General features: G+C 35.6%; 1 protein-coding gene across 1 annotated transcript; it reads left to right on the top strand.

Moving 5' to 3' along the window:
• Positions 1–3,039: 3,039 nt before the first annotated feature.
• On the top strand, positions 3,040–14,703 carry DTHD1 (death domain containing 1; the record flags this gene model as incomplete). Its single annotated transcript, XM_010015664.1, is given in 10 exon segments — positions 3,040–3,316; positions 7,011–7,812; positions 8,314–8,644; positions 9,312–9,491; positions 10,321–10,565; positions 12,650–12,814; positions 13,398–13,687; positions 14,156–14,400; positions 14,497–14,539; positions 14,542–14,703. Coding segments are annotated over 10 exon segments (2,740 nt in total), but the record flags the coding sequence as incomplete, so codon positions are not given.
• Positions 14,704–27,382: the final 12,679 nt, after the last annotated feature.

Below are 27,382 nucleotides of genomic sequence, written 5' to 3'. Positions count from 1 at the left end.
GTTTTCTGTGTAGCTGGTGTGCTGTATAGTGAACCATCTCAGTTAGCTAATCAAGGCTGAATTTAAATTCACAAAAGTATGAGCTTAAAGTGATTGTAGAACTCCAGAATTAACTGTATGATATAAATTTAAATAACCTTTGCACTAGATTCTGTATCATATTGTACTGAAAGGACTTCCTCTTTCATGTTAGCTATTACACAGCTACAGTACGCCTAGCTATGCTATGCTCAGCTAATCACTTGCACTCACCAGGTGGGGCTGGTCTGGGCCATAAAGACCTATGGGTGCATTCAGAGCCCTGAAAGCCTCTACATCTCCTTGGTCTAGAGCTCTTCCTTGCATCTCTTTGGCCTAGAGCTTGTGTCAAGTGAAAAATGTCCAACTATTCCCAAAGACTTATGTTGTCTAATACCTGTGGGTATGGCACAAACGTTAACAGAACCTTGAATCGTAAGACAAACCTTAAAATCGTAAGACTATCAACTAATAACATCAAAGATTAAGAAATTCCACTTACATAATTTATCACCATTCTTCAAGAAGAAATGGTGAATTAGTAGCAAAATTTCACAAATAACAGGGTTTTATAGTTCAACATTGTGACTAAAATGAAAATAAAGTGTGGGACATATTTTTGTTTAACTGAAACTATGTTTTTGCTATATGAATAGCTGAATTTGAAGACCTACAAATGTTGATCATCAGACAATCTAAATACACATTCTCTTTAGTACTGCTGAAGAGTAAAAACTGTAACATAAGTGGCCATTAGTGTCTCATTTTCTGTCATGATATCTGATATATAATCATGTGTTTAAAATTTAAATGTCTTCCAATAGCAGTGCTTATGTAGGAACTGTTTCAGTAAGAATGTACTTTACCTAATTGCCTCGACAATAAATTATTATACAGACCACTCTATAATTGCAGACCCTTATACTATGTAGTATTTCATATATTTACAAAATCTCGGGGTTTTTGCATGCTTCACTCACATTTACAAAGAAGACAAGTATAGTTACTTTTATCTCTAAGGCTTGAAATTTTTTCAGCTACCTGTTAGAAAATCAGAATAGTTTCTCTTCTCCTATTGCATATGTTTTAGATAATGTATTTTCTAGACTAACTTATTGCTTCTTTTGAATATGCATAGACAATTTCTACAGATAGCATGTATTACCTGAAGCAGGAGTTAGATATATAATTTTTGAAAAAAAAAAACCAACAACCCAACCAAACAAAACAAAACAGTTTGCTTATGGCAAAGAACATGAACATAGATCAGTTCTAGTCATATCTTCTAAAACTGTGTTTATAATAGTGTGTTGTAGTAGCTTCTTGTAAGCTCTACAACATCGAATGAATAGCATATTCTGATAACAGGTCCATTTATTAGTATCTACTTCGCACACAGAGGTTACTATTTAAACATCAGATCTTCTTTTAGCTTTATTCAAATTAATGTCTTTTGTAATAACTCACATCTGCGCATCACTAATTTTTTTAATCTGAAGTAATCTAGGCAAACACATATATTGGAAAAGATCTGGAGCTGATGAATCCGGCTATACTATGGTTAGAGGAACACTGTGGATTCATACCAAGAAATTGGTCTATGCAGTACTATACAGTAAACATATAATAATGCATTTTTGCCCATCTTACTTCTTCTTTCTTTTTTTTTTTCACTTACACAGCCCAAAACTTTGGGGTAGGAACATGACATTTTTCACTTCCTGTCCATGAGAGTGTATGTCCTTTTCAGAGTTCCCTTTTTACCAGGAATAAGTTGGGAAAATGTGGAGATGCTGGACCATTACAAATGGTAAATAGGTTAATGAGTCTCATACTTTTTTGTGTTAGTTGTGCTCTTGATCACTTTCAGCATGATCAAGCAAACTATAATGAATGAAAAGGAACTTTCCTTTTGAATTTAATAATTACAACTGGTTTCAGCTCATATGTTTGATTAAAGACACTTTATCTCTTTCATTATTATTTTAACATTTATACTGTGCATTACATATTCAAAGCACTCTGATGACATTACATTATTAATTCGTGCAATGCTTAGATAGAATTTTCAGTGTACTTTTATATCACAGTCCCATTTTAACTGCTATTTAAAGACGCATTAAAAATATTTTTAATTGGCCACAGAAGGAACGTTTAGTAGGAAAGCTGCTGTACTCTTGAGGACAGTGCTTTTTCCCTGTGAACCCCATATAGTCAGTTCTTGATGCTGCAGTTACATTTAATAAGCTCATGTTTTTCTCTTAAGTTTGCTTCTCAATTTCCAAAGTGTCAGACAAAATTTCAGTCATTAGTTATTTAACTTTTAGCTGTTTCTGCTTTTTCTTTCCATTTCTTCCCAGTGTATAAATAAACCCCAGAAAATATTTCAAGTTTCTTTAAATGTGTATTGTTAATAAATATTTTTTATAATGACAAAATTTGATGTGTAGATTCTTGTATTGGTGAAACTTACGTGTAGTTCAAATACCTCATCCAGACTGAACAGGACATTGGAATTGTCCCAACTAATGAAATACAGTTGTCAGAAAATGGTATCAAGTGACCTATAGCTTTTAATGTTAGCTTGCAGTGAAAATACTTCCTTGTTGCTGGTGACTATGTAATTCCGAATTCACAATTCACTTGATTTCACAGGTACTGATCATTTACAGCCACTGGAGTAAGAAATCACTCAGAGCTCCTGAAATGTAAGTCACTGCTACATAACCGAGTTACATAACCTTCCTTAAAGGTGCATGGTGTACACTGTTGTCTCCCAGCAATCCTTGCCCGTAGTTACAGGACTCCTTTCTGTCACCTAGTAACTTTTTAATAGTCAACATCAACTCAGAGTTTCTGAGCTAGAGTTTGACTTATCACCATGTGTGTGTGGAATACAGTACTTTTAAACAAGCTGATAGGCTACAGACACTAACAGTGCAGTAGTCTGAACTAAGGACAACACCTTGTGGAAGTGTTTGAGCAGAAAAAAGAATTGCAGTAGTATATTCTGAACATAAAATGGAAATGGCTGAAGGTGAGATCATACCTGCAGGCAAATCAGGCCAACTCCTGGAAAAAATCTGGCACCTCAACTTGCTAGCAAGAGATGCGCTTCCGAAAGATGATTTGGACACTGAAGGTATAGTGCAGTATGTGCTTAGACTGATCTCTTTAACAAAAGACCTGAGCAGATCTCTCAGCCAGCAGCTGGAGAATGTCACAGAAAGTGTTCAAGACACCTACCGCTTGCTGAGTGCTCTCCATGACAAACACAAGGAATTGACTGCAAGTCCAGGCAAGTATGGAGGGATTTACCTGTAAAAAGAGTGGACTAGGTATACTGGATGCTAAGTTCCACCGTGTGATGATGCTTTGGGACCTTACTTTTCATCTGTTAGCATTTCAGTACTTCTTCAGTCATTAGACCAAATGAATTCTTACTTGAACAGTTGTATCACACTGGTTTTAGTTTTATTACTTGAGCTTCAATATGAGATTATAATTCTCATTATGTGAGGAAAGCAAAACAACAAACTAAGCAGAATTATGTCAAGGTTTTATATATATTATACTTTGGTGGGTTTATCTTGGGCAGACACCAACAATTTACTCCCCCTCCTCAACAGGCCAGAGGGAGAAAATAAGATGGAAAAGCTCATGAGTGAGTATGAAGACAGGGAAATTGCCTACCATCATGGGCAAAATGGACTCAACTTAGGGAAAAAAATAATTTAATTTATTGACAATTGGAACTGATTCGGATATTGAGAAACAAAGGCAAAAAATTCAAACACTTTTTTACCATTTGCTTTTTTCCAGGCTCACCTTCACTCCCTTATTCCCAGCTCCTCTCGCTCCTCCTCCTCCCAAGGATTGCAGAGGGATTACAAACAGAGGTTGCAGTAAATCCATAACAGTTTGCTTTTGCTACTCCTTCCTCCTCACATTTTTCTGTGCTCTACCGTGGGTCCTCCCTGCAGCCCACAATTCCTGTCAGGAAAAGCTGGGCTCTCCAAAGGCTGCAGTTCCTTCAGGGAATATCCATCTGCTCCAGTGTGGGGTCCTGCACAGGAGAGGCTGCAGAGAGGACATCTGCTCCAGTATCGCCCTCTCCATGGGACAAGCTGCTTTACCATGGTCTTCCCCATGGGCTGCAGGAGAATCTCTGCTCTGTGCCTGGAGCACCTCTCTTCCTTCTTCTCCAGCCCTGGTGTTCACAGGACTGTTTCTCATACTTCTTTCTTCATTCCTCACTGTTCTCTGGTGGTTTTGCCCTTTCTTAAATGTCTTTTCACAGAGGCAGCGCCAGCTTTGCTGACAGTCTCACCTCAGTCCTGCAGCAGATCTGCTGTGGAGATGGCTGGCACCATCTGTGGCTGGCATGGTGCAGCCCTGGCCTCCCATTGCAGAGGCCACCCTACAGCCTCTCATCAGTATAGATAGTCTGTAGTCTGTAGTCCAAAAGAAGAAAAGACTTCTGCCATCTTAGTGCACAGGTAAACACATGGAATTTAATTTCTTGTGTGGATATAACAATGGTGTTATTTATTGTAAGGACCACATCTGAACAACTGTGTTTCCTTGGGAACAACATCTCAACAGGCATTCATCAGAGCAGATAACTAACATTTCTGCCTTTAATAATGGTCTAACATCATGATGCATAGACAGAGCCCCCAGGCAGAAATCTTTAGCTATGCCTGTGTTTATGAGTCTTTGTTCTTCAGATTTAAAAAGTGTCTGCAATAGTAAACCAACACTTTTGTATAAAAAAGACCTCTGTCCAGGCTTCAAAATCAAGCTGACTTTGCCCTGTTGGCCCCATGCCATATGTGATTTTACTTTTTCCTTTTTTATTTTTTTTGTATTTATTTCAGATTTCTAAGAATTCATTATCATTCTCCTTCCAAAAAGCTACTTTTCCTTAACTGACACTGTCCCATAAAATAGTCAGTAAAACAGTTTGAAGACATTTGCATATAAAGTGCCACTGTATTCTAAAGCTGTTTTATCAAACATCAAAAAAGCACAGAAAGCAAAGTGTTAGAAAAGCTATGGTGCCAGGGGGTAACACAAAAGAAGGCTTATTTTTAGGTTAACCTTGTAACAGAATGCAAAAACCGTCTTTTCATGTGACACAGTTGGGTAGTGTAGAGTTACAAGGCCGTATCTTTGCTTGGCTGCGAGCACTGCAGTATTAGAAAAGTCACATTCATGGCATAGAAAAATGCCATTGCTTTGAATGACCCTGTTAATTTCAAGTTTTATTTTAGGGAAGTTTAAACAGCTGTATAATTTGGTTTTGTTTTGTTTGATTTTTTGTTTTGTTTAGAGAATGCAAAATTCAGGGAGGAAGCAGGTTAATTTTGGCAGTTTTGCCAAAGCTTGAACGTTGCCTTACACTGAGACTGGAAAGCGGTCTTTTAAAACCTCTTATGCAAATGACCTTATATTATTTCAAATCCTTTTGCTTTATATATCAGCTCTGTTAAACTATTTAGAAGTTCTCCTTCACACTTTCAGAAGTGCTCCTGGAAAAACAGCAGTACCTTAGAACAAACATATTTTCCTTCGAACCACCAGTAGAAAAAATATATTCAAATGTGTCTGCCTTTTTTCTTTCTTTTTTTTGTTCCCCTCCCCTTTTTTCCCCCCAGATATAGTCAAAATCTAATAACAAGTCATTTGGGAACTGAGAAAGTCTTGAGAAGGAATAATTTTTAGACTGAGTTCAACAAGAAAAAAATGTGAACCGCACTCTTTGTAGGTTTGAATTAATCAGATGCAAATAGACATGAAAGTGAAAAGCTTATCTAGATCATATAACATCACACATTGATGTGTGATGACATTCTTACTCAATAAAGTTATTTTCCAACCTGAAAACCTTGAGGTACTAATTTACCTCATACGACATTATTGAAAAAAGTGAATGTAAGCCAGTGGTTTCCCATAAGACTTGTATCAGCCCTTTCTGTTGTCATTCCCTTGTAGGTCCCTGCCCATTGTAAGTGAAAAACACACCATACTGTGTTTTATTCTGTACAATTTTCTTCTTTGTATTGAGTTTTACTAGATTTAACCTCCAAAGAAAAGCTTTCCAGGATCTCATGCAACAAACAGAAGTAAGCAAGAAATTTCCTGAGAGGTTTGCAATATACCTGACTAATGAAGACACAGTTCTAGTTATAGAGAGTGACAGCATAAGCTGAGGGGAGAACTGAAAGTAATACATCTGAAATCCTTGGAGAGAGTATCAGGAAGGATTTCTAACAAAAGGCATAAGACAAGAAAAATGAGGAATCAGAAAATAAATAGGTTAAAGGGAAAATCTTACATGAGTGGCACATAATGATTGTGTGCTTTTTGTGCATCCTTCACTGAGTAATTTTAGTTACATGCATACGCAACCTCACCATTCCCGTAACTGGATGCTAGAAACTGCTGAACTTCAGTATTGTATTGTGGTTTTGTGTTATCTTGTGTTCTCCATAGCAAAAATTAATTCAAAGATGTTAAGCATATTTGATATGAAGCCCAGCTTTGTTGGAGACCCATACATTAGAATCTTGCAGAATTAAATTTTAGAAAATATATATAAGTAATGTTCAGTTTCAAAGCTCTTTACAAATTGATTTGACTATTATTTATTAATTCCATACTTTAGATTAATTGCCATTAAATATTTAGCTAGTTTCTAATCATTAGAAAGGTGTTCATCAGAGGTCCCTCAGTGGTACAACCAAATACATGGTTGTACTTGGAAAGTACACAAATGTACATGCCCATATTTAATTCTTCAGAAATTGACTCAAATTGAATAGCAGTAAATGCAGAAAATATTATGTGGAAGTCAGGAAATATATTGTGCTTCATGTATTGAATGGCACTATGAAATTAAGTGGAATTCATTAGATATGTGTATAAGTTTTCATCTTTTTGGCTACCTTTCACTGCAAAATTCAATTGGTTACCTATTCTTGCTTCAGAGTACAATCGAATTACGGATTGTATGCAGAACATGATTGATTGTTTGATAAATACAGTCTCACACCTCCAAGAGGCAGAAAATAAACTTTATGCTGCTAGCTGCAAACAAGATGATGTTTCTCAGATCCAGATGGCTCAAAATGCTTCTAGAGAAACAGATGTGTGTTGTTCGGAAGAAGAAGCAACAGAGTCTATGCAAGCACCTTCTAGTCCCAGTCAGCAATCACAAAGAACTTCCCTGAATGAGATGGAAAGTCAGAATGTTAATCAAATCCAGCCAAGGGAAACTAAAACTGTGGGAAAAGATGTTCCATCGTTAGCTGAAAGCATATCTGCTCAAGAACAAGATATTAGCAGAGAACCTCCAATGAAAAAGGAAGATAGTGAACACAGACTGCTAATGAAATCTGTTACAGAGAAAAAAGATTACAGTGAAAAGGATAAACCTCATGGAGGTAGTGCTGTTACTGCAAAGTCTCCAGAACTGGCTTTTCAAGATGCTCTTACAAGCAGTTGGGAAGGCATACTTTCTGGGACATTGAAAGACATTTATGATGAAACTGCCACAAATCTTTTTGAACAGGAAAAAAAGGCAGTAGTCAAAGAAACTTCAAAAGGGATAGAAAGTGAAGAACTTTATCTGACAGAGCAAATGGAAGGCAATAAAATTGAAACAAATAATAAGATTAGTAGAAATGACACAATTACCTTCACATCTTCAGCACAAACATGTGATCTTACTGCTGTGAATCCTATGAGTGATTCAGAAGTACAAAAATCTAGGCACTGGATGAACAAAGAGTAAGCACATATTCCTCTTTATATGAACAGATGTACATATTACTTATTAGCACATATATCTGTGGGCCCAGAGACTCAATATGCATGTACTGAACAGCTACTGGCTATGCATGTAATAGCAATTTACAGCTTAAGCGTGCACAATGAAGGTCTTCCATTTGGTCTAAAATAAACTGGAACTTTCTATTTAATTGCCTTTTTTTTTTTTTTCATGTCAGAGAGGGACTGAGTCACAGCCAGTAAAGTCAGTAATTCCTAAATTTTTGGAAATCAGTAGGAAAGGCCCCCAGTTAGTAATTTTTATAATTTGTAAGCTGTTTTGCAACAAGATCAACATCAAAATTTTCATGATTTTTCCATCTGTTCATAAACATTTTTATGAACGATCTGCTTATGCTTTAATGTAGCACATCACTAAAGTATTTAATTAAAAATACAATACACCACCCCACCCAAAATAATGAATAATAATGAATAATATTTTATGTTCTTTTTCTCCAGATTTCTAGTGGAAGAGAGTGGTATGAACAAACATGAAGTAGTTTGTTTTATTAAAGCCCCTGCAACTGCTCTGGAGAATCTGAAGTGTAAGATAGTCAATGATACTAGTTCCTTGGTGGTGGATGATTCTGAGGAGCTAGTCAGCAATGTCATCAGTATTGAATGCTCTGATTATGAGAAAACAATCCCTTTCCCTATAAGCATTGCAATCCCATTTACTTCATGCTTCAGAGGAAATTATCGGGAGATTATGGTGAAGGTGACTGATGTGAACTTTCAGTCAGACTACTTAACTCCTGTTTCTTTGGAGAGATATCAAGGAAACCATAAGGTTGGTAACCTCTCATCTAAGCGTGGTTAAGACATCATTCCAGGTTCCCAGTTAGGCTTCTGTGGAGTTATACAAGTAAAGTTGTCATTATTAAACCATATTTCACGGTATGGGGGCAATTCAAATGAACTTAAATTGAACTTTTCGTCCTGCTTACTCAAATTCTATTTGAAACCTAGTATTTAACAAGGTCCTTTTTTTCACTCTTAATGTTAAGACAAGTGCTTGATCCCATAATAATTATGATTGAGTAATGGTTCATGATTTTTTGTAAATAAGTATAATACATTGCACTATTTGATAAAAGTAAAAACTTAAGAGGGATTATTTTGCATTCAGAACACAAAGTAGTAGTGCAATTCTGTGCATATGAGTCCAATCTCCATCTCAAAGAAACACAGGATGGTTGTTTTTAAATGGAGAAGAACTGGATTGGGCCAGATTCATCACCCAGTTTATGAGCTTATTTCGTTTCACCCTGATATGCAATATTAATGACATCACATGATGACTTGAGTTCACCAGATAACTGGGCAGCCAGATGGCAATAATATTCAAATTATTTTCATTTCACATCTTGCTGTATAAATAATGTTGCCTTATCCACTGTGGAACACAGCTTCCTTTCCCTCCAGTATACTCTTAACCCCACATTTTCTTTATGCAGGAAACCTTTGCAGAAGTGAAAATTTATCAGCTGGGTGTTTTTTCTGTGTTGTCATGCTTAAAGAAAGAAACATTTACAGTTCCAAAGGCAGGACTCTTACAAAAGCTGAACATGGATTCTAGAATCTCTTTCTGTTACCATCCTGAAACGTTCAGTTCTCTAGCGCCTGTACAGTTGAAGGTGAGCTTGAAAAATGCAATACTTGTTCCATAAGTCTGTTATCTGACCAGCTCTGAAGCAAGGATGCCAATAATGTTAAAGAGCAACCTGTTCCATCACTAGAGGTCTGTGAAAAGTAGCTACAGCTCCACATCCTGTATACACAGCAAGTGGTTTCCTGTTGCCTTTGTTAAAACCACATAATTTCGTCAGTAGTCAATGATATCTCTAGCTAAAAAGAAGAACCTTTGTTTATTATACTTCATAAAATACTGTTGTTTTCAATAACGACATGAGAATCAACTCCAAACTTCAACTGCTTGGCCCAATGTTCAAGTTAATGTAATAATTTTTCTAACCTGACCTTCATCATTTGTACCAGGAAGTGCAACAGAAGGTTTTGTCACCTCTTAGGTGGAGAAAAACCTCGAAATTTGCTTCAATTATAATGTGCTTCTACCCCCATAAAAACATTGAGCCTGAGGTACAGAGAATGTAAAATTAACAGGAAAAAAAAAATACAGATTTGAAAAATCTCAAAAAGTGATAAAAATCTGAGGGAGCTAAGAAATTTCAAAACTTGAGTTCAAATCAGGAGCAAAACAGTCAAAATATTTTAGTCAGTAAAGGTTCCAGTTTTTTATGACTTTCAAGCACTTGTTTGTGCATTTTGTAAAGTGCCGATACTTTGGTAGGGTTGTTCCTGGATTATAGAGAGGAGCCTAAAGCTGCTATGATAGTCTGATCCAATTTCAAAAGGTAAATAAGTTTGTAAAAGCAAAAAAAATAGGCATATAAGAGAAGTTTTATTCATTTACAAATCAATTGTACAATTGCTTTCCATATTTAGATTCAGCCAATTGAGTCATCATTGATTTCAACATTGAAAGCAAGACATGATATGTACCACTCAGTGGTAGCTACTAGTGCACTGGTTTATGTCCAGCATCCTTCAGTCCAACCATTTAACAGCTCAGTCACTGTTACTCTACCCTGTCCTCCAAACCCCGAAAAAAAGAGGCAAGGAGATGAGACAGAACATGCGAGAGCCATTAGTGCTACAGTAAAGAGAGTTGCTACGGCATACCATCTTCGGTAAGAATGACTTCACCGCAAATTCAGCATTTTCAAAACACCAAAATGAATTCTTTTTAACAGTTGCTGATCAATAATTTTTTGTGTTAAAAATGTGTTAGTTTGTTAACACAGTCTGCTATACATAGAAACATTGTTAGACACATTAGAGAAAATCCCCCAAATTCTCATGCTATAGCTTTACCAGGAAAATTCATATAGTATTTGATGTATAATTCTTTAAATATGCTGACTACTATATTTCTAGCAGGAGCTAGTATTAAAAATGCATGGGGTTTTTTTCAGCAAAAAACATTCATCAGTTTTCACCAAAGCCAAACACAGAACACAGAGAATAATCACAACCCAAAGCTGCTGTGACTGTTATTTTACCAGCTGGCAGTTTAGCTACCCTGGCCTTTGAATTTTCTGATCTCTACTTCTACACATTCCAATGGCTATCTCAATCACAAGTTATGACACAGTGGTTTGTAGTATTTCTAAAACTTAGATCTTGTGGAATGTCTTAAGAAAACCCACATTGAAACATGGGCACTCCTAAAGAAAAATCTCAACATTTCATTTGTTAACTGACATTTCACTAAAATTTATCCATCATGCACATGGGTATAGGAATAAAAGTTTTTGGTGGAAAAAAGGGCCAAAACTGATCTAATCTACTTTGACAGTCAGGAGAAAGGGTGAAAAAAAAAAAAAAGTGTTTTTACCATCTTATGCGGGGGGGGGGAAAAATCAATCTGAACTTATCATTAGATTCGTGTCCTTGTAGTTCTGCTACCATGGGCAACTCCTGGTTCAGAAAGGCTTACTGGAACTTCTTGGCAGGGACTAGCCTGGGACAATAGTCAGCTTTGAAATACTTCCACTTTAGGTCATAAAAGAGTTACCTTATTCCTACTGTGCTAAACAGTATCTTTTTCAAAATGCATCTACATGCCAAGATTATGATGGTCTTGGAAATAAGCAAAATACAGATGGAGAAGGCAGACAATGTTCTAGCTTCCCAATTCTGAAAAACTCCTCTGATCGTGTTTTAGATAGCTCTACGCTCCCACTGGTCTCTTAGACCAGACAGACATCTTTATCACAAAATTTAGATTTACGAAGGGTGCCCATGTCACCTTATAGGAGATTCAAATTTCATTTCCTGTTCCAGAAGGAAATGAATACTGCCACAAGATGACATCTGCCTGTTCTTAATACTAGTCTAAATGACATTTTAGATTCTCAGTCAAAGCACATCCATAAAAAGTCTTGATTACTTATTTCTGTACTAATTCCATAGAAAATAATGCAAATATTTTCCTATATTTGCACATAGACTGAGGCTGTATGCTTGAGAAATGCTTAGGCTGTCCTGTCTGGAGTATTTTCTTCTTTGGATTGTGTATAAGTTGTGCATTTGAGGTGGAAGGGTTATTCACATCCAGTGTAAGAATTGATAGAGAGGTGTGTGTGAGGGGAGGGTTCTGGGCTTCTGTAAAAAACTCCTCATGTTTCATTCATTAGAAGAAATTAGCCCAAGCATGTCATATTGCAGTTGCTTGACTGAGCGTAATATCAGTGTAATCACCTGAGTTGAAGAGAAGCTACCTTCATTTTCTCTGCTGAAAGAGATAATGGATAGCAGTCATGTCTTATTTTCTAAATTCCTTTGTGGTTATTGAACAATATTTGCTTGTGGAAGAAAAGGTGGTTTTGTTTGTTTGATTGTTTTCAGATATCTACTTCCAGAGAATCTAAATCTTGATAGATTACTCAAACCCAACCCATAATCATTACTGTGCATGATATTAAATGATAGATTAAATTATATTAATTTAGATAGAAAAGTTTTGTTTTCTTTTTTTCCTCTTTTGGAGAATTGAGAAAAAAAAAATGTTTCTTAATTATATAAGTTATATACTCTCGAGTATTGTTCCATCACTTGCATCCTCTGGAGTGTAGATTTTCAGCAAGGTGGGAAAAACACATGTAGTGATCAAGGAAAACAGAAGAGAAAGCAGAGCTACAAATACAAGCTTATTCTTTCTGCATGATCCATTTTTCACTATTTTTTTTCTTGTAATTCCTTGGCTTTCCAGGGCTGTGAGTGCTTCTGTGAGAAAAAATGGGGAGAATCACAGTGATACTTTGAAATTATTAGGATACAGAAACAAAGAAGAGGGGTGGAAGGTGCTTGATGATGTTATTATCCAGAATGCACGGAATGGGCTTGTATCATTTGGACTCAATGAGCATTTAGAAAGGTAAGGTATGAATAATGTAATAAAATTTAATTTGCTAAAATATTTACTTCTAAGTGTACAGATCAGTGGAAATCAGTAGAGTTAAAAAATCATCTACTATCAATTATTAACTCGCCAGTATCTTTTTCTTCCACTTTGCAGTATTACATCATTTAGATTTGTAACTCAAAATTACAAAACATATATGTTTTTTCATCTATAGACTGTGCACAATGTAATACATACAAAACTTGAACCAGGAAATGCAGATAGTGATCTTAATTTGAAAATGTGATTTAGCTTTCAAACTACAAAACCATATTACTTTTTTAAATTTCTTATTAGGAAATTTTATCTTACTTTCATCTAAAATTCATATGTATTTGAATTCATAGATACAGAGTCAATATACACTACAGAAGCAGGCAAATTACCACCCTTTCACTTGCTGGAAACAAGAATGAAAAAGAGGTAGCAAAAGGTCCATTGAAAATGACATTATTTTGCATAATAAATTGTTAGCAGTTGATAAAATGATTTAAGATAGAGCTATTTATACATTTTCTTGCCTTTTATTGTTTTTTGTTTTTATTTTAATATACAGCTTTGTGGTCATTCGCCTTTCATTCCTCTTGGAAAACACATATCTGCGCCTCTTTGCTCAGGGTCTGGAAGAAGCTGTTTGTAATACAATGGCTAATGTGATACTGCATCGGAAACGAGAAAACCCATACAAAATAGTAGTTTTACTATCTGCATCCAAAGAATTGACCTGTGAACTTCAAAATCTTCATGAGGAGGGCTACTTTGGCCCCCCAGAACCTACACAGCAGTTCCCACTAAAAGAAGGAGATCAGATTCATTTTAGATTTAGTGGAAATATTTTTGCTTCAGGTAAAGGTATACCAATTTAAAATGGAATTACAAATCCTAAAAATGCACCTACTTCTCTGCCTCCATTCACTTTGTTGTTACAGATAGACAGAGTTCCACCCTGAATAACCAGAAAGTGTACACTTCTAATTCCATTCACAACACTGTTTTGTTTTTATTTCTCTCTGTGTTATGTATTTTATCTCCTTCTGTGTTCCTTACTTTTCAGCTTGTAGCACAGCCTTTACCACTGATTCCTTATGCCAACAACTCAGGGCTAAGACAGTTAGCCATGAAGACATTTCACCTACTGAAGCAGGCAGGCAGGAATGTTTGAACATTGAATGTTTAATATAAAGTAATAATGACAAAGAACAATCAAATGTTATGTGATTAGCTCTATTTGACTCTCCCTAATAAATTATTTTAGATGCCGCACATTAAATACAGTGTACACTCATTTTTTTTTTATCTTTGTATGGACTGCAGAGAATGGAAAAGATTTTGGAAAAGTCTACAAGCTGATCTTTCATTCACAAAGAAAACCCAGGCTGGAGCTCCAGATTAAAGAAGTGAATGAGTTTGGTAACCACAGTTCACCTCATTACAAAGGAACAGCAGTGTTTTATAAAATTACCAGAGAAATGATAACCAAGAAATGGGAACAACCCTTGCCGTACGGCGAATATCGACACCAGTCTCCACTTTGTAAATTAGCACTAACATTACCAAAGGTGGGTTTCTCACTTGATAATGCCAGAGATCTTTCCTTTATTCCTCTTACAGCATATTTATTGGGCAAAAGGATCTTGGCATGTTTTTTGCTTTAGATATACAAAGGAGTCACTGATGGAGCAGTTCTGATCCTTCAGCAACATACAAACACCCTCAGAATTTCTCTTAGCAGGTGGAAGGGACCCTCATCCAAGCATGAGCATGGAAAAAAAAGTATTTAGCAGAAGTTTTTCACCCACTTGTTCTCCGAAGATGATATGGCCCTGAGAAATTATTACTTACATTTCAGTTATACACTTCTTGTATCCTTGTCTTGGGAGTGCAGAATTGCAAATTGTAGGAGCATTAAATGGCTCTTATCACCTGATTCTCCTATTATGCTTGATAAGCCTCTACAATAAGGCCATGTGGGCAATTATCTCCATCTCTAGTGAAAAGTATCACTACATAAACTAATCTTTAATATTACTGCAATAAAATCTCATTGTAATCTTTTCAAAGAGCCTAGGTTATAGCACCCTATATTGCACAAAATGCTGCCTCTACACTGCTGCTATCAAATTTGCATACATTGTAATATCAAAATATGTACAGTAACATTAGGTCTAAATCTCTGGAGACAAGCTGTAGCATCTCTCTCTTTCTGAGTTTGACTTCACTCTTCCTTAAGCTATCACTTACAAACACATCCTGTATTTCACAAGCATACCTCTTGATTTCTCTCTCATCTCTGTTCTCCCAAGTAAAAATAGAGAACAGATAACTGTAGAAAATTTTAGTGACAAACTCCATACAAGATGTAAGTTTTCTTTTGAGAACCACGTGTTTTCATCTACTTCAGTTTTCCACAGGGCTAGCATTCCGTGTGCAGTATTCAGAGAGGGAAATACGAACTCCTGAGTTCCATTGGGATGTTTAAAAAAAAATAAATGAATTAGTCAATCTGTGGCACACCCTTGGCATCAGTTAGTTTTCTTCCATCCACCTGCCAAGCTTACATCCCATTTTCCCACTTCTCTTAATTTTACTGCAGAGTAAGAGTATGATTTGAAGTATTGAACTGCGTTTGTCTTAAACCATAAAGGTAATTATCAAGTGTCTTAGATTTGGGTTGGCATATATATGGTCTACTGCTATGCATATTAGTCCCTGATATTCTATTTGGAGTTTTCAAAACAAATAATTCTGACTACTTCTTTTCTCCTACTAAATTGAGGACCACATTTCCTCTTTGTAAATGTAGCTGAGATCTTGAAGTCTGGTCAGTCTGTGTAAGTGTGTGAGAATATATAATATATATAGCCTTTGGGAATATTTTCTCTACATCTCTTTTCAAGTAGTGACCTTCCTTTCAACTGAACCAGTTCAAGCACAGAGGAACCCAGTTTGATGCACAAAAAGTCTGCTTAAGGAGAGAGAGTTATGACTTCAGAAAATCAGTATTGAAGCATCTTATAAATAATTTTTCTTTTACTTCAGGTAAATATATTTTAAGAGGTGCATTTCAAAGGAGTCAGAATCTTCATTAAATGCAAATATTGGGCAAAAAAAACAGTCAAAATGCTTGAAAACATATTTATAACATTTTCATTATGTGACTTGTATCTTCTGTCTTATACAGAATGATATACCAATCTATAGTATGAAAAACAGCATCAGAATAACATCTTCTATTATATTGCAAGTCATTTTAGTACACAAAATGTTGTACTTTGCTATAGCTGGTGAAGCCTCCTAGTTTTTGATCTCTTTCATCCACCCACTGTAATAATTCAAAATTTATAATACCTAAAGTCAGATTTTTTAATAGAGAAGAAATATTCCTTGATTATTTAGCTAGTCTGGTTACCATTTTTTTTAAGAATTATAAAACATCAATGAAGCTGGTTATTTGACATTAGTGAATAGTCAGTAAATTAAATACAACGTACCTTACTACTGGTATAAAAATATACAAAGCAAATCGGCATTTCACCCACACAATATTATATGAAGCATTCCTTAACACAGAGTTGTAATGTTGTTCACACATTTGCTCTTCATGCCTTCTTCCAGCCAAGTAAACCTTGAATTCCACACTGAACAAGCTCACAGAAATTTTAGGAACAAAATGTACTCCCTTTCACCTTGTTTGCTGGCTGAAAGATAAGGAAAATAGAATAAGAAAAATCAGTTGGTTTTCTCAAGGGAAGATGATTATTAGTAAAGTCCCACACAGATCCATGCTGACATATTCATCAGAAGCTTTTGAATAATTAAGTAAAAAATCTGATGACAGTACAAAATACTCAATACTACAGCATCCACATCGTGACTGCACTCTGTATTTCTCGTCACGGAACTTAGAAAGAGGACTTGGAAGCAGGCAAAAGAAAGATGGTGATCAGAAGCATGGAGTGGTTCTAGGTAGAGAAACAATACATTGATTACAACACTTCAGACAGTTTTGAAATTAAAATATTGTAAATATTAACAAGTATTATGGAGGAACTGAAAAAGGAATTAGTATATCCACCTTTCACAGGATGTAAGAACAGTTATATTGGTAAGTGGTGGGTGTATCCAGTAAATATAAAAGAACATACTTTTTATATACAAAAATAAGCAGGTGAACTCATTTTCACAGGATGTTTGCAGCACTTAAAAATGTGTTTGAGCTAGAAGAGGAATCAACTGAAAGAAAGACAGAACTATATATTAAACATAATGATCCAGATGCAATTAAATGCCAGAGCAATGAAAAGGAAATTCTAATTATTTGCTGTATTTGATTATGTGTTCTAAAATTACTAATGATGATGAAAGCACTGATGGTAAAAATTAACATAAGGACTTTTATCTTGTATTTACTGTCCATGATCTTACCAATATATTTGAATCAGATGTATCTTCACATTTAGGTGGGCTTTCTGATGAATAAAAGAAATAGAAGCAAAGAGTTAAAATCAGATGAGAAAACACAGCTAGGGAGAAATCTAATGCACTAATTATACAAACAACTACACCAGCCATCTGTCAAAAGCAACTGCTGTTTACCACTTCATTAAAGTCCAAGTCTTGTGTAATTGTTCATATAATACGAACCAAGACTGGCACTGTCCATAATTATTCATACGCTGATGCAATTAATATATCTTGCCAAAGCACCTGAGAACTATCTGGCCACATTTGTGTGAGTAGACATACAGTCAAGCAATGATCCTTTAATTTTGCTAGTTTCTATCACATGTATACTACAACAGTACAGCAATTAAGGTGCCACAAATCTTGCAAGAATATCAAAACATAATGTTCCCTGTTCAAATCTGACCTACTGATAATGCTGGATTGTTTACAGCATTGCTCACACTAAAGCAGCTACTTTACAGAATTCCAGTTATCACAGTAAGGCTTTAATGTCTTAAGTGTGAACTAGTTGACTGTATGTTGTAAATGTTGTTGATAGACTTCTCACTTGCTCCCACTATGCTGGGGGAGCCGTTCATGGCTCATTCAAAATCCCCAGAATAGCAGTAAATTCAGGGCAAGAATATCAAAGACTATTTACATTTCTGCTGATTTGTTGAGTTAATAAATATCTTAAGTTTATTTTAACCATGTTAACAGGTTAGTTTTAATTCACGAGATGACAAACACTAGTGTTGTCAGTAAAACCAGAAATTTTCTCAGCAAACTGAAATGAAATTTCAGCTTTTTTTTTGTGTTTGTTTGGTTTTTTTTTTTTTTTTTTTTTTTTGTGATATGATAAAGTTAGAACCATCCACAATGCCTGGTTTTGGTTGTGACAAAGACAGATGGAGTCTTTTTAAGGCAGCCATTCTGACTATATTTTCACTCATTTCTGTAAAATTCCCACCTAAATTTCTCTTGAATTGTGGAGAGAAGAGAGTAACTATATAGATTATAAGCCCTTTTTTTATGTATTTGCCCACCTTATCCACTCTCTTACAAATATATTTCTGACAGTGGTAAAAGCAGCAGCTGTTTTCTTGGTATGCAACCATTCATATCAGTTTTTAGTTTAAACATGCTACACTTACACAGAAGCAAGCTGACCTTCCCTTACAATTCCTATTTCTTAAGCTTTCATTTTTTCAGCATTAGAAAACTCTGGTTGTTCAAACCAGTTATTTTCAACACAAGTTTGATACAGTGGATTAGGTTCTGATGTCAAGCATGCGTGTGCACATCAGCAATATTTCTACTGATTTCTAAGTAGTTGTATTTATGTGAAACTGGGATAAAGATTTTAAAAGGATAATTTCTCCTCTGTCTGTCCTGTTTGATATGCTGCTAGAGTCTGGTCATGCCTTAAAGGTCCATTTGACAGTGCACTTCAGTATTACTGGCTGAAATCAGAATGCTTTGCAAAAAGAGATTGTTGTAATACATACAAGCACTATCAAATTACTATTCTGCTGAAGTTTTGTGTCTAATGACTGTCTAACAGCAAAATAGCATGTGATCCTCTGCTTCAGAAAGGCAGTTGCATAGCTAATTGAAGGGCCTTCCAGACTAGAAAACTGCTTTGACTGCTAAGAGTATCTTACTTATACTGTCAGCCAGAACAGTGGGACTACATGGCAGTGCAGCTGAACCGTGGGTGAATTTAGCGCTTCACCACACATACTTAATCTTTAAAGGCAGATTTAATGTTTTAGATCTAAAGCATTGTATATTATTACACTATTTCTAGACAATACTAATTTTCAATTCTTATCATTTTTACTACTATTTTAACATTAAGTAGCATAAAGTAGTTCAGATTAAAGTCAGTGCATGGGTAATTGAGTTCATTTACAATAACTTTGAAAAACCCATACAGACCTTTGAGGTGCTAAATTCTCATTTATGAAAGAAAATAAGTTTAAATATAAATGCATAATTAAATGAAGCCAAAGAAACTGTTTTGGAAGAAAAACAATGCCCCCTTCTGGAAGAGCTTTACATTCCCTTTATTTTAAAAGTTTTTTTTAGCAACCTTATACTATCTTCATGCTAGGGCATGTCCAGTGACAGAAATGCTGTAGAAGCATGCAAGATGAGGCAGATTCCAACCTTGAGATGAGTGCAGCACAGGATAGTTTTGCACTGCCGAGCAGTGCATACTGTGTGCATCATGTGCAAACTGAAAGCCATACTATGATGACTTGAGTACAGGCCTAATGAATTAATTCACAGCTAAATAGGTAACAGCTATGATTATATTGAGCTTTTGGACGTACAGCTCAGTACGTACGAAACACTCAAAATATTGAACAAAATATAAAATCTATTTTATAAAAGTACTTAAGATAAGCTCAGCAGGGCTCTGGCTCAGTACGCGTAGCAGGAAAAGGAGAATGATTTATCCTGTTGGAGTTTTATGTTCTTAATTCATGAATGGATAACAGAAGCTCAACAAATAAACCTGGAGAAAGTCTCACAGTGAAAACTGCATAAACAGCCAGGCAATACAACTGAATCTGTGCGAAAAAGTAAAAGAGAACAATTACAACTGTTAGCAAAAAAAAAAAAAAAAAAAAAGAACTGAACTTCACTTGATACTAATTAATCTCTTCATGTGCTCAGAGCTTATGTAAGTAATTTCTTTTTGATTATGGAGTAAGAAACAACGCTAAAGACCAGAAGACTTTCCTCTTTCTCAGTCATAGGGGAAAAGGACAAGGTATTTTTTTCTTTCTCTCCAGTGTTCAGCTGAAGAAAGAGAAAGAATACCATATTCTGATGGTACTTCCCTTTTCAATTCTTATGATTTTTAGTGATTTTTAGAAGTTGAATAAATATAGCTACAAACATAGTACAATTTCTAGACCTAAAACCAGCTACTGCATACCTAGAAACAGTTATTTTCCTCAAAACAGTATGGTATGCACACAGTTGTAATAAGAACACAGAGACAGCAAGGCAGAGTTAATGAATATTCAAAATCAGAATCCATTTTGTGTACAAAGGTTCCATACAGATTTTCTATACGCTCAGTTTCTATATGTAATAATGTTGACATAATGCTATTGATCAAGCATATATAAAATTGCATAAATTATAAGCTTTTTAATAAGATGCAGTACACATCCATGTTGTGCAAACAGACTTAGCTTCATTATTTTAATCGCTCTATACTGATGATGCTGTTAACTAGTTTCAGTAATGACACAAATCCTCTGTGTAGGTAAAATCAATCTTAAATGCTCATCTACTGCAATTCACTCCCATGTCCTCATTTCTTATTCATTTAGCCATTTCTCTTTCCTTAACATTATTTTCTTTGATAGCATGAGAAGTTGATCAACCGCCCACAAAGCATGAAAATAACTTCTTCTGACTCATCAGGTAAGAAAATATACATAATATATTCATATCAATATAAATAATAGTTATATTTGCTGTTTACTTCTTTTAAATGCCAAGATTTGTTTCAGCTGTAACTGACATTTTAAAATTCAGGAACCGAGGTAGTTAACGTGTTAAAAGACTTTCAAAGAAATAAAAAAGTGATCTCTTCTTTACCAGGAAATTCAAAAACTCTTGTAAGATAATGTTGTGCTGGGGTGCTTGAACAGAATATGATTTTCTGTATAAGGAGATTCTGTTTGTAATGGAAAGCTCCTGTCTAACTGGTGTATCAGTTATAGGAAATACCAAACCCCTTTTATTTTATTGCTACCTTTCCCCATACAGTTCCAAACAAAAGTTATAGATTGTTGCTGAATCTGCTTTTAACTTTCATGCAGTTGCCAAAAACGGCATTAGAAGTGATCATGTTTCCATTAAAGTGAAGAAACATATTTAGTTGGGGAGTTCAGTCACTCAGTCTCCAGCTTCAGAAAGCTTTGCAAAAGAAAGAACGATTTTCATAGCAGAAGAATAATGCTCTTAATTTACTGATTTTTGTCCTTCAGAGGCCCTATGGGACAATCTCCTCTATTGGCTTGCAGAAGAGCTTGCAGAAGATAATACATCATTGCTTGCTTTATGCTTACCTGTTCGGCGGAGCGTACTTCAGCTTGTTAGGCTGAAGTGCCCTGATAATTTAACACACCAGATCTATGAGCTGCTTTGCAGCTGGAAAAAGACCCTTCCAAGGTCAGCTAATAAACAGCAGCTCCTGTCTCACTATTTGCAGAAGAGTGGCAGAAGTGATCTTTCAGAAGAACTTCGTTTTAAGTGGCAAAATAAAGTGTTCACTTGATAGAATCACTGGCAACAGCCTAAATTGTCTTATTTCTTGTTGAAAGATGTGAGTATTTGTGATATAGTTGGATGAACAAGTAATAGGGATACCAGTCAGAGATAAGACTGGCTATTTATTTGTTACTTTGAGACTTCTTTATTAAAGCAAAATGTAATAGCAATGTCCTTGCTTACTAAAAGTGAACATTTCTTCCGTGGAATAGTGAGAAAGTGAAAATATAGCTGTGAAGAACTATAGACTGGTCTGCGTAGGTTTCTAAGGACTTCAGTTGTTTGCATATACCATAATTAACATAGAATCATATTTCTACATTCTTTAAACACTAGGAATTATTTGCTATACTTAATCAAAATCTTATGAATCATTCTATGATATATGGATTACTTTGCATCCAGTAATAATAGCAAATGAAAGCATAATAGATCGTTATAATGCTCAGACAGTAAGAAAATTCTTCTCACTTTCAGGTTTGTTACTAATGAATTCTGACTTTTGTATTAGTGAATGCTGTTTATCCTTGTGAATGTCATTGCAGATTTCAGTCTTGACACACTATCTAATCTGTTTCCAGGATTTGTTGCCTCATTTCTATCTATCAGGTAATGTTTTTTTTCAGGTTACCATCAAATTTGGAAAGAGGAGCATTTCTTCATAGAAATTTTTAAATATATTGTTTTGAAATTTTACTTATTACACTGAGTTCTTGTAGTGAAGGTACAGATAGTAAACCAGGTGTATTTGTGCCATTCCTTACTCATGTATCTTAAACTATAAACACTCATTTCTTTCCAGAATGCTAAATAAGACTAACCTAGTATTTAGAAGTCAGAGAAATAGCAGAGTTGAACTTTCATAACTGTTTCTACTGAAATAATATGCCAATATACAGTCTTCTGTTACTTGCTGCTATATTGCAATCCATGTCATACAACACACCAAAAATTTCTCTAAATGCTAAACTATGACTTTTCTGTTAAAGGCTCAAAGTAGCTGGCAAGATGCAATGAATCACAAAATGGGAGAAAGCTGACTGCTTGGTATTCACACATATCAGTTTGTGATTACACAGGTTGTCACAGCTGTGCAATTTCCCTACCGCTCCAACAATGTGCAATAGATGCAGCTCTTTCTTCAAGTCCACCTGTGCATACTTATTTTTTAGCTACTGTTTTTCTTCTAGATTCAGTGCACCAGTTATTTTCCTCTTTCAAACCAGCCAGCACCACTTTAATAATAGAATCTAATCTTTAAATTTTAATCTAAAACTAGAAGTGATTAATTTAAACTTTATTAGTATTTAGACTGTTTAGAACCCTTGTATGTCTGCTGACAGATCTTAATTGTGATATTGTTAGCTTGGATATTTTATTTTCAGAGGTCACATGTTTGCAACATTTCCAAATCACTAGCATAAATGAGAAAATTGCACTGCAAAAGAAAAGATAAATATTAATAGTATTAGCTTGATTCATCTAGTCAGTATGTCTCATTCTGTTTTATCGTCAAATTTTAACTATAAGACAGAATATATGAGGAATTAACCCCTTCACTGTGACACAATCATCCTTTCCATTTGTATTTTTTCTGTAAATAAAGATGTTTTTTAAATGTAAATTGGCTTCTTATTAGCAGAAAACATTATCACACTTTTCTCACTGCCCTAACACATTTCAGCATCAGTGCTTTCTCTTTAGGAATTAATATTCTGCTACAGGCTCAGCCGATATTATCAGAATGTATGTATATTCTGATCATGCTTCAATGTATGATGGTACTACAAATAATACTGGAAGTATTGCAACAAATTTGAAGTTATTTTTCCATCTAAATTAAAAGTATTTTAATACAACCACCAACATTCTGCCACAAGATGGCCTCCGTGTCTAACAAAACCATAATCCCTGTATTTCACCTACTGAAAAATAAGTTAATAAAACACCTCTGAAAACTAAAAGCCGTCTCTAAAGACCTGGATACTCCACTGCACACTATTACTAACATTAGTGCAAAGCAGGAAGAATTATGTGCATTTCAGTAGGATCTATACAATGGGAACAACTGCATTCAGCCTCCTCTCCCTAGGAATTTGCGATTGTTTTTTACATTGATTGAACAGTAAAATTATACTAAACTTGGTCATTATAAAAGCTCATTTTTATTAGTAGCAAACACTGATCAAGTGACTAAATAAACCATGTATTTTATTAAAGATTGGGAAAAAACTAATAAGGTAGATTAAAAAAATTAACAACAATTCTTAATATAACACTTCATGTTGTTTTCCTCTGAGGAGCTAAACTTTAGAGCCTGCTGGTTATTTTTCTGTTCTTGCAGTAACTCTCACTTACAGTCTGAAACTAGTACCTAGCTTTGCTGTGTCCCAGCAAGGCTGAGCTGGCTGGCGATGTGCTTTTCTCCTGTTCTCTCTCCTTGTCTCTCCCACCAGTTCTGCCTTACTCTGGGGCCTTCCTGCTAGCTGCTCTGGGTACCTTCACAGCTTTTGTTCCCCCTTTTGTTTATCTCATCTCTTGGAAGAGTATGGGCAGCACTGAGCATGCACTTTCTCAGCTCATAAAAACATTTAAAAAGAAAAGCACATTCAAAACGCACGTTTTAACAACAAAGTGTGTAAACTACACATGCAAAACAAACAAGCTTATGCCTGCCCACTTTGTTTCTTTTGCTCTATCAGATGTCCACAGAAGCAACCACCTTGTCTAGGCCTCCCTGACCCCAGGGACTCCTGGCAGGATGAGGGAATATGGAGGGTTTCCCGTCATATTAGGTCTCAACCAAGAGGTTTATATAGAGATACATTTTTTGTTCCAATTTTTTTGCCAGAGAAGAGATTCTTCCCCTTCTAAAATTCATAGGCTGTAAACAAATCAGTTTTCAGACCAAAATACAGCCTTCTGTGCAACAGAACAATGACATCAGCAGCAATGACACCCCAAAATGGAGCTCTATACTGCTAAAGTACGTTAAAATCAAGCTGTAGCACAATCCAAAGAGACCTTGTCAAAAAGGGAGGATCCGTGGGACTGAGTCAACTGGGGCCTTCTTCATATGGAAGGAAGACTATGTGAATAAATAGCAAATCCAAACAACAAATGCCAGTCACAGGCTGATATGACTGAATTATTGCTGTGGAAAATTCAATTTCTTATCTAGCATCAAAGCTGTCATTAGCTTTTCATTCAATCAAATACTGCCTTCTAAATGAAAGGGTTCCCTCAGTGAGATTTACTTACTGAACTGCAAGAAAAATGTAGGAAAGAATGCAGTCTGTATGGGACAAATCTGCTTCTGTGCTATGTGTTTTTATTGGCTGTAAAAAAGAAATGCAGCTTTATTATTTAGAATGGGTATGTTTTCTACCACTAAGTAGCAGGTGATGCTGCATATTTCTGCTAAACAGTGAACGCAATTGAACAGAAAAGGAGCTAAGATAGGAAGCCAGTTGCTCATAAAGAAATCACCTAGACAACTATAATTTGTCTAACTGAACACAGAAGCTAATTATTTTGAATACTGAACAGTTAAGCAGAAAAGAAAAGAAAAGAAGAAACATGTATCCCTTTTACAACACTGCTATTGGATGGGTTGCCAACTGTATCTGAGACTGATGAAGGTATGAAGCAGACTCTGCATATTCACATTTAAAATACAGATTCTCTCTACTTAGTGAAATGGGCTTTAATAAGCAGGATCAGTAAGCTGTTGAATGCAACAGATGGGTTTAATAAAAATAAAAATGAAGATGGCACTTGATGAAAACTCCATTCAAGCCCCTTGCAAAAAGGAGTTATTTTAGCTTTTCAGTAGTAGAATCATAGAATCATAGAATCCTAGAATAGTTAGGGTTGGAAAGGACCTTAAGATCACCTAGTTCCAACCCCCCTGTCATGAGCAGGGACACCACACACTAAACTATGTCACCCAAGGCTCTGTCCAGCCTGGCCTTGAACACTGCCAGGGTTGGAGCATTCACAACTTCCTTGGGCAACCTATTCCAGTGCCTCACCACCCTCACGGTCAAGAACTTCTTCCTTATATCTAACCTAAACTTCCCCTGTTTAAGTTTAAACCCATTACCCCTTGTCCTACCACTAGAGTCCCTAATGAAGAGTCCCTCCCCAGCATCCTTGTAGGCCCCCTTCAGATATTGGAAGGCTGCTATGGGGTCTCCACGCAGCCTTCTCTTTTCCAGGCTGAACAGCCCCAACTTTCTCAGCCTATCTTCATACAGGAGGTGCTCCAGTCCTCTTACCATCCTTGTGGCCCTCCTCTGGACTTGCTCCAACAGCTCCATGTCCTTTTTATGTTGATGTACTGGGAGAAGTACTGTTTTCGTAGAAATAACTATCTGTAGCAAAGTCATCTTCAAACACAAGAGTCTCAGCTGAAAAGCTGCTCCCAAGTAAAGTGGAAGGGAGCTCACATGCAGAGCTTTTGTGGGGGGTGGGGTGAAGCCTCAGTAGAGGCTCCTTTCAGCTCTTCTCAACAACTCAACTCAGTGAGCTAGTCTTAAGTGCAGTGAGCTAAACCCATAGAATAACCCAGTTGTAATCACTCCTTCCTTCCCATATAATCTCTACACTTTAACCAAAGACACAACAGAAAGTCCTTGAGCATCTCTGATGCATCTCAGAAAAGATGTCAACCAAAGCAATGCATTATCTGCAATTCCACTGGTTCTAAGCCATAAAGGGGCTTGAACATATGTCTGAATACTGAATACCAGGGATCAGCCTGTTCTGAAACTCCTTCAGTCTTTTTTTCATGAAGATGCTAGAATATTTTCTCTAATGACTCTGCCTACCCATTAATTATGCAGGCATTATTAACATATCAGTAGAAATAAGGTCCTTGCATGATGCTCTGAAAATATACTTAGGAGGTCACCTAATAATTCTAGATAGTGGAGCGGATTGGAAAAGCACACAGACACCTATTTCAGCTCATATGAAACTGAGTTAATTGTATCATACAGCTTGAGCTAATGGACCTAAAAAAAAATAAATTAATGGTAAGTTGTGTTGTGTGTACTCATAATTTTCTCTCAGAAAAGAAGAACCATTAATATGATTAAGATAAGAATTATTAGCAGATAAATTCTGGAACAGAAAGTGCAACTTCAAGGTTGATTCCTCATACTGCATTTCTTTTTCTCCCAGGAAACACTTAGCAGTCTTTCTCAGCCATCATGACATAAGCTACAATAAAAAAATAGTAGTAAAAAATATATTCCTAAAGCATTCCCTTTCCTAAATACCCAACTCACTCTTTGGAACAGCCTGTATCATTACAAAATCCTGATAAACTGAAAATCATTGCGTTAGTACTTCTATTAATTTATTAATTTTTTATTGCAATAAAAAATCATTTATAATCTGCCAATTTGAAGAGCTCACGTTGTTAGACTGATATGAAAACAATTTTGTCATATACTATCAACAAAAGACTTATTCTGAATTGGTAATCTTTTGTAATACTGTAATAAGTCATAATAAAGCTTACAAGAATAGAAAAGCAGAGTCCATGTTTCATCCTTTCTCCCTGAACAGTAAAAATATGAATATAAGAAAAATTACTCTATAATACACTATGCAGGTGTAAGACACTGTCTTTACCTAGAGTCTAATCCTTTGACATTACTCATATAAATCCTATTCTTAGTCTTTAAAAAAAAATTAAATCATATGCTTTTGAACTCCCTGTTGCATATGTAAATTCTTTATGACACAGTGGGTATATCTCCTTGACAGAAGATTTTCCAAAGCCAT

This window comes from Nestor notabilis, unplaced genomic scaffold, assembly GCF_000696875.1.
Source record: "Nestor notabilis isolate BGI_N333 unplaced genomic scaffold, ASM69687v1 scaffold19155, whole genome shotgun sequence".
NCBI classification, from domain to species: Eukaryota; Metazoa; Chordata; class Aves; order Psittaciformes; family Psittacidae; genus Nestor; species Nestor notabilis.
This window is presented reverse-complemented; position numbering and strand designations above follow the sequence as displayed.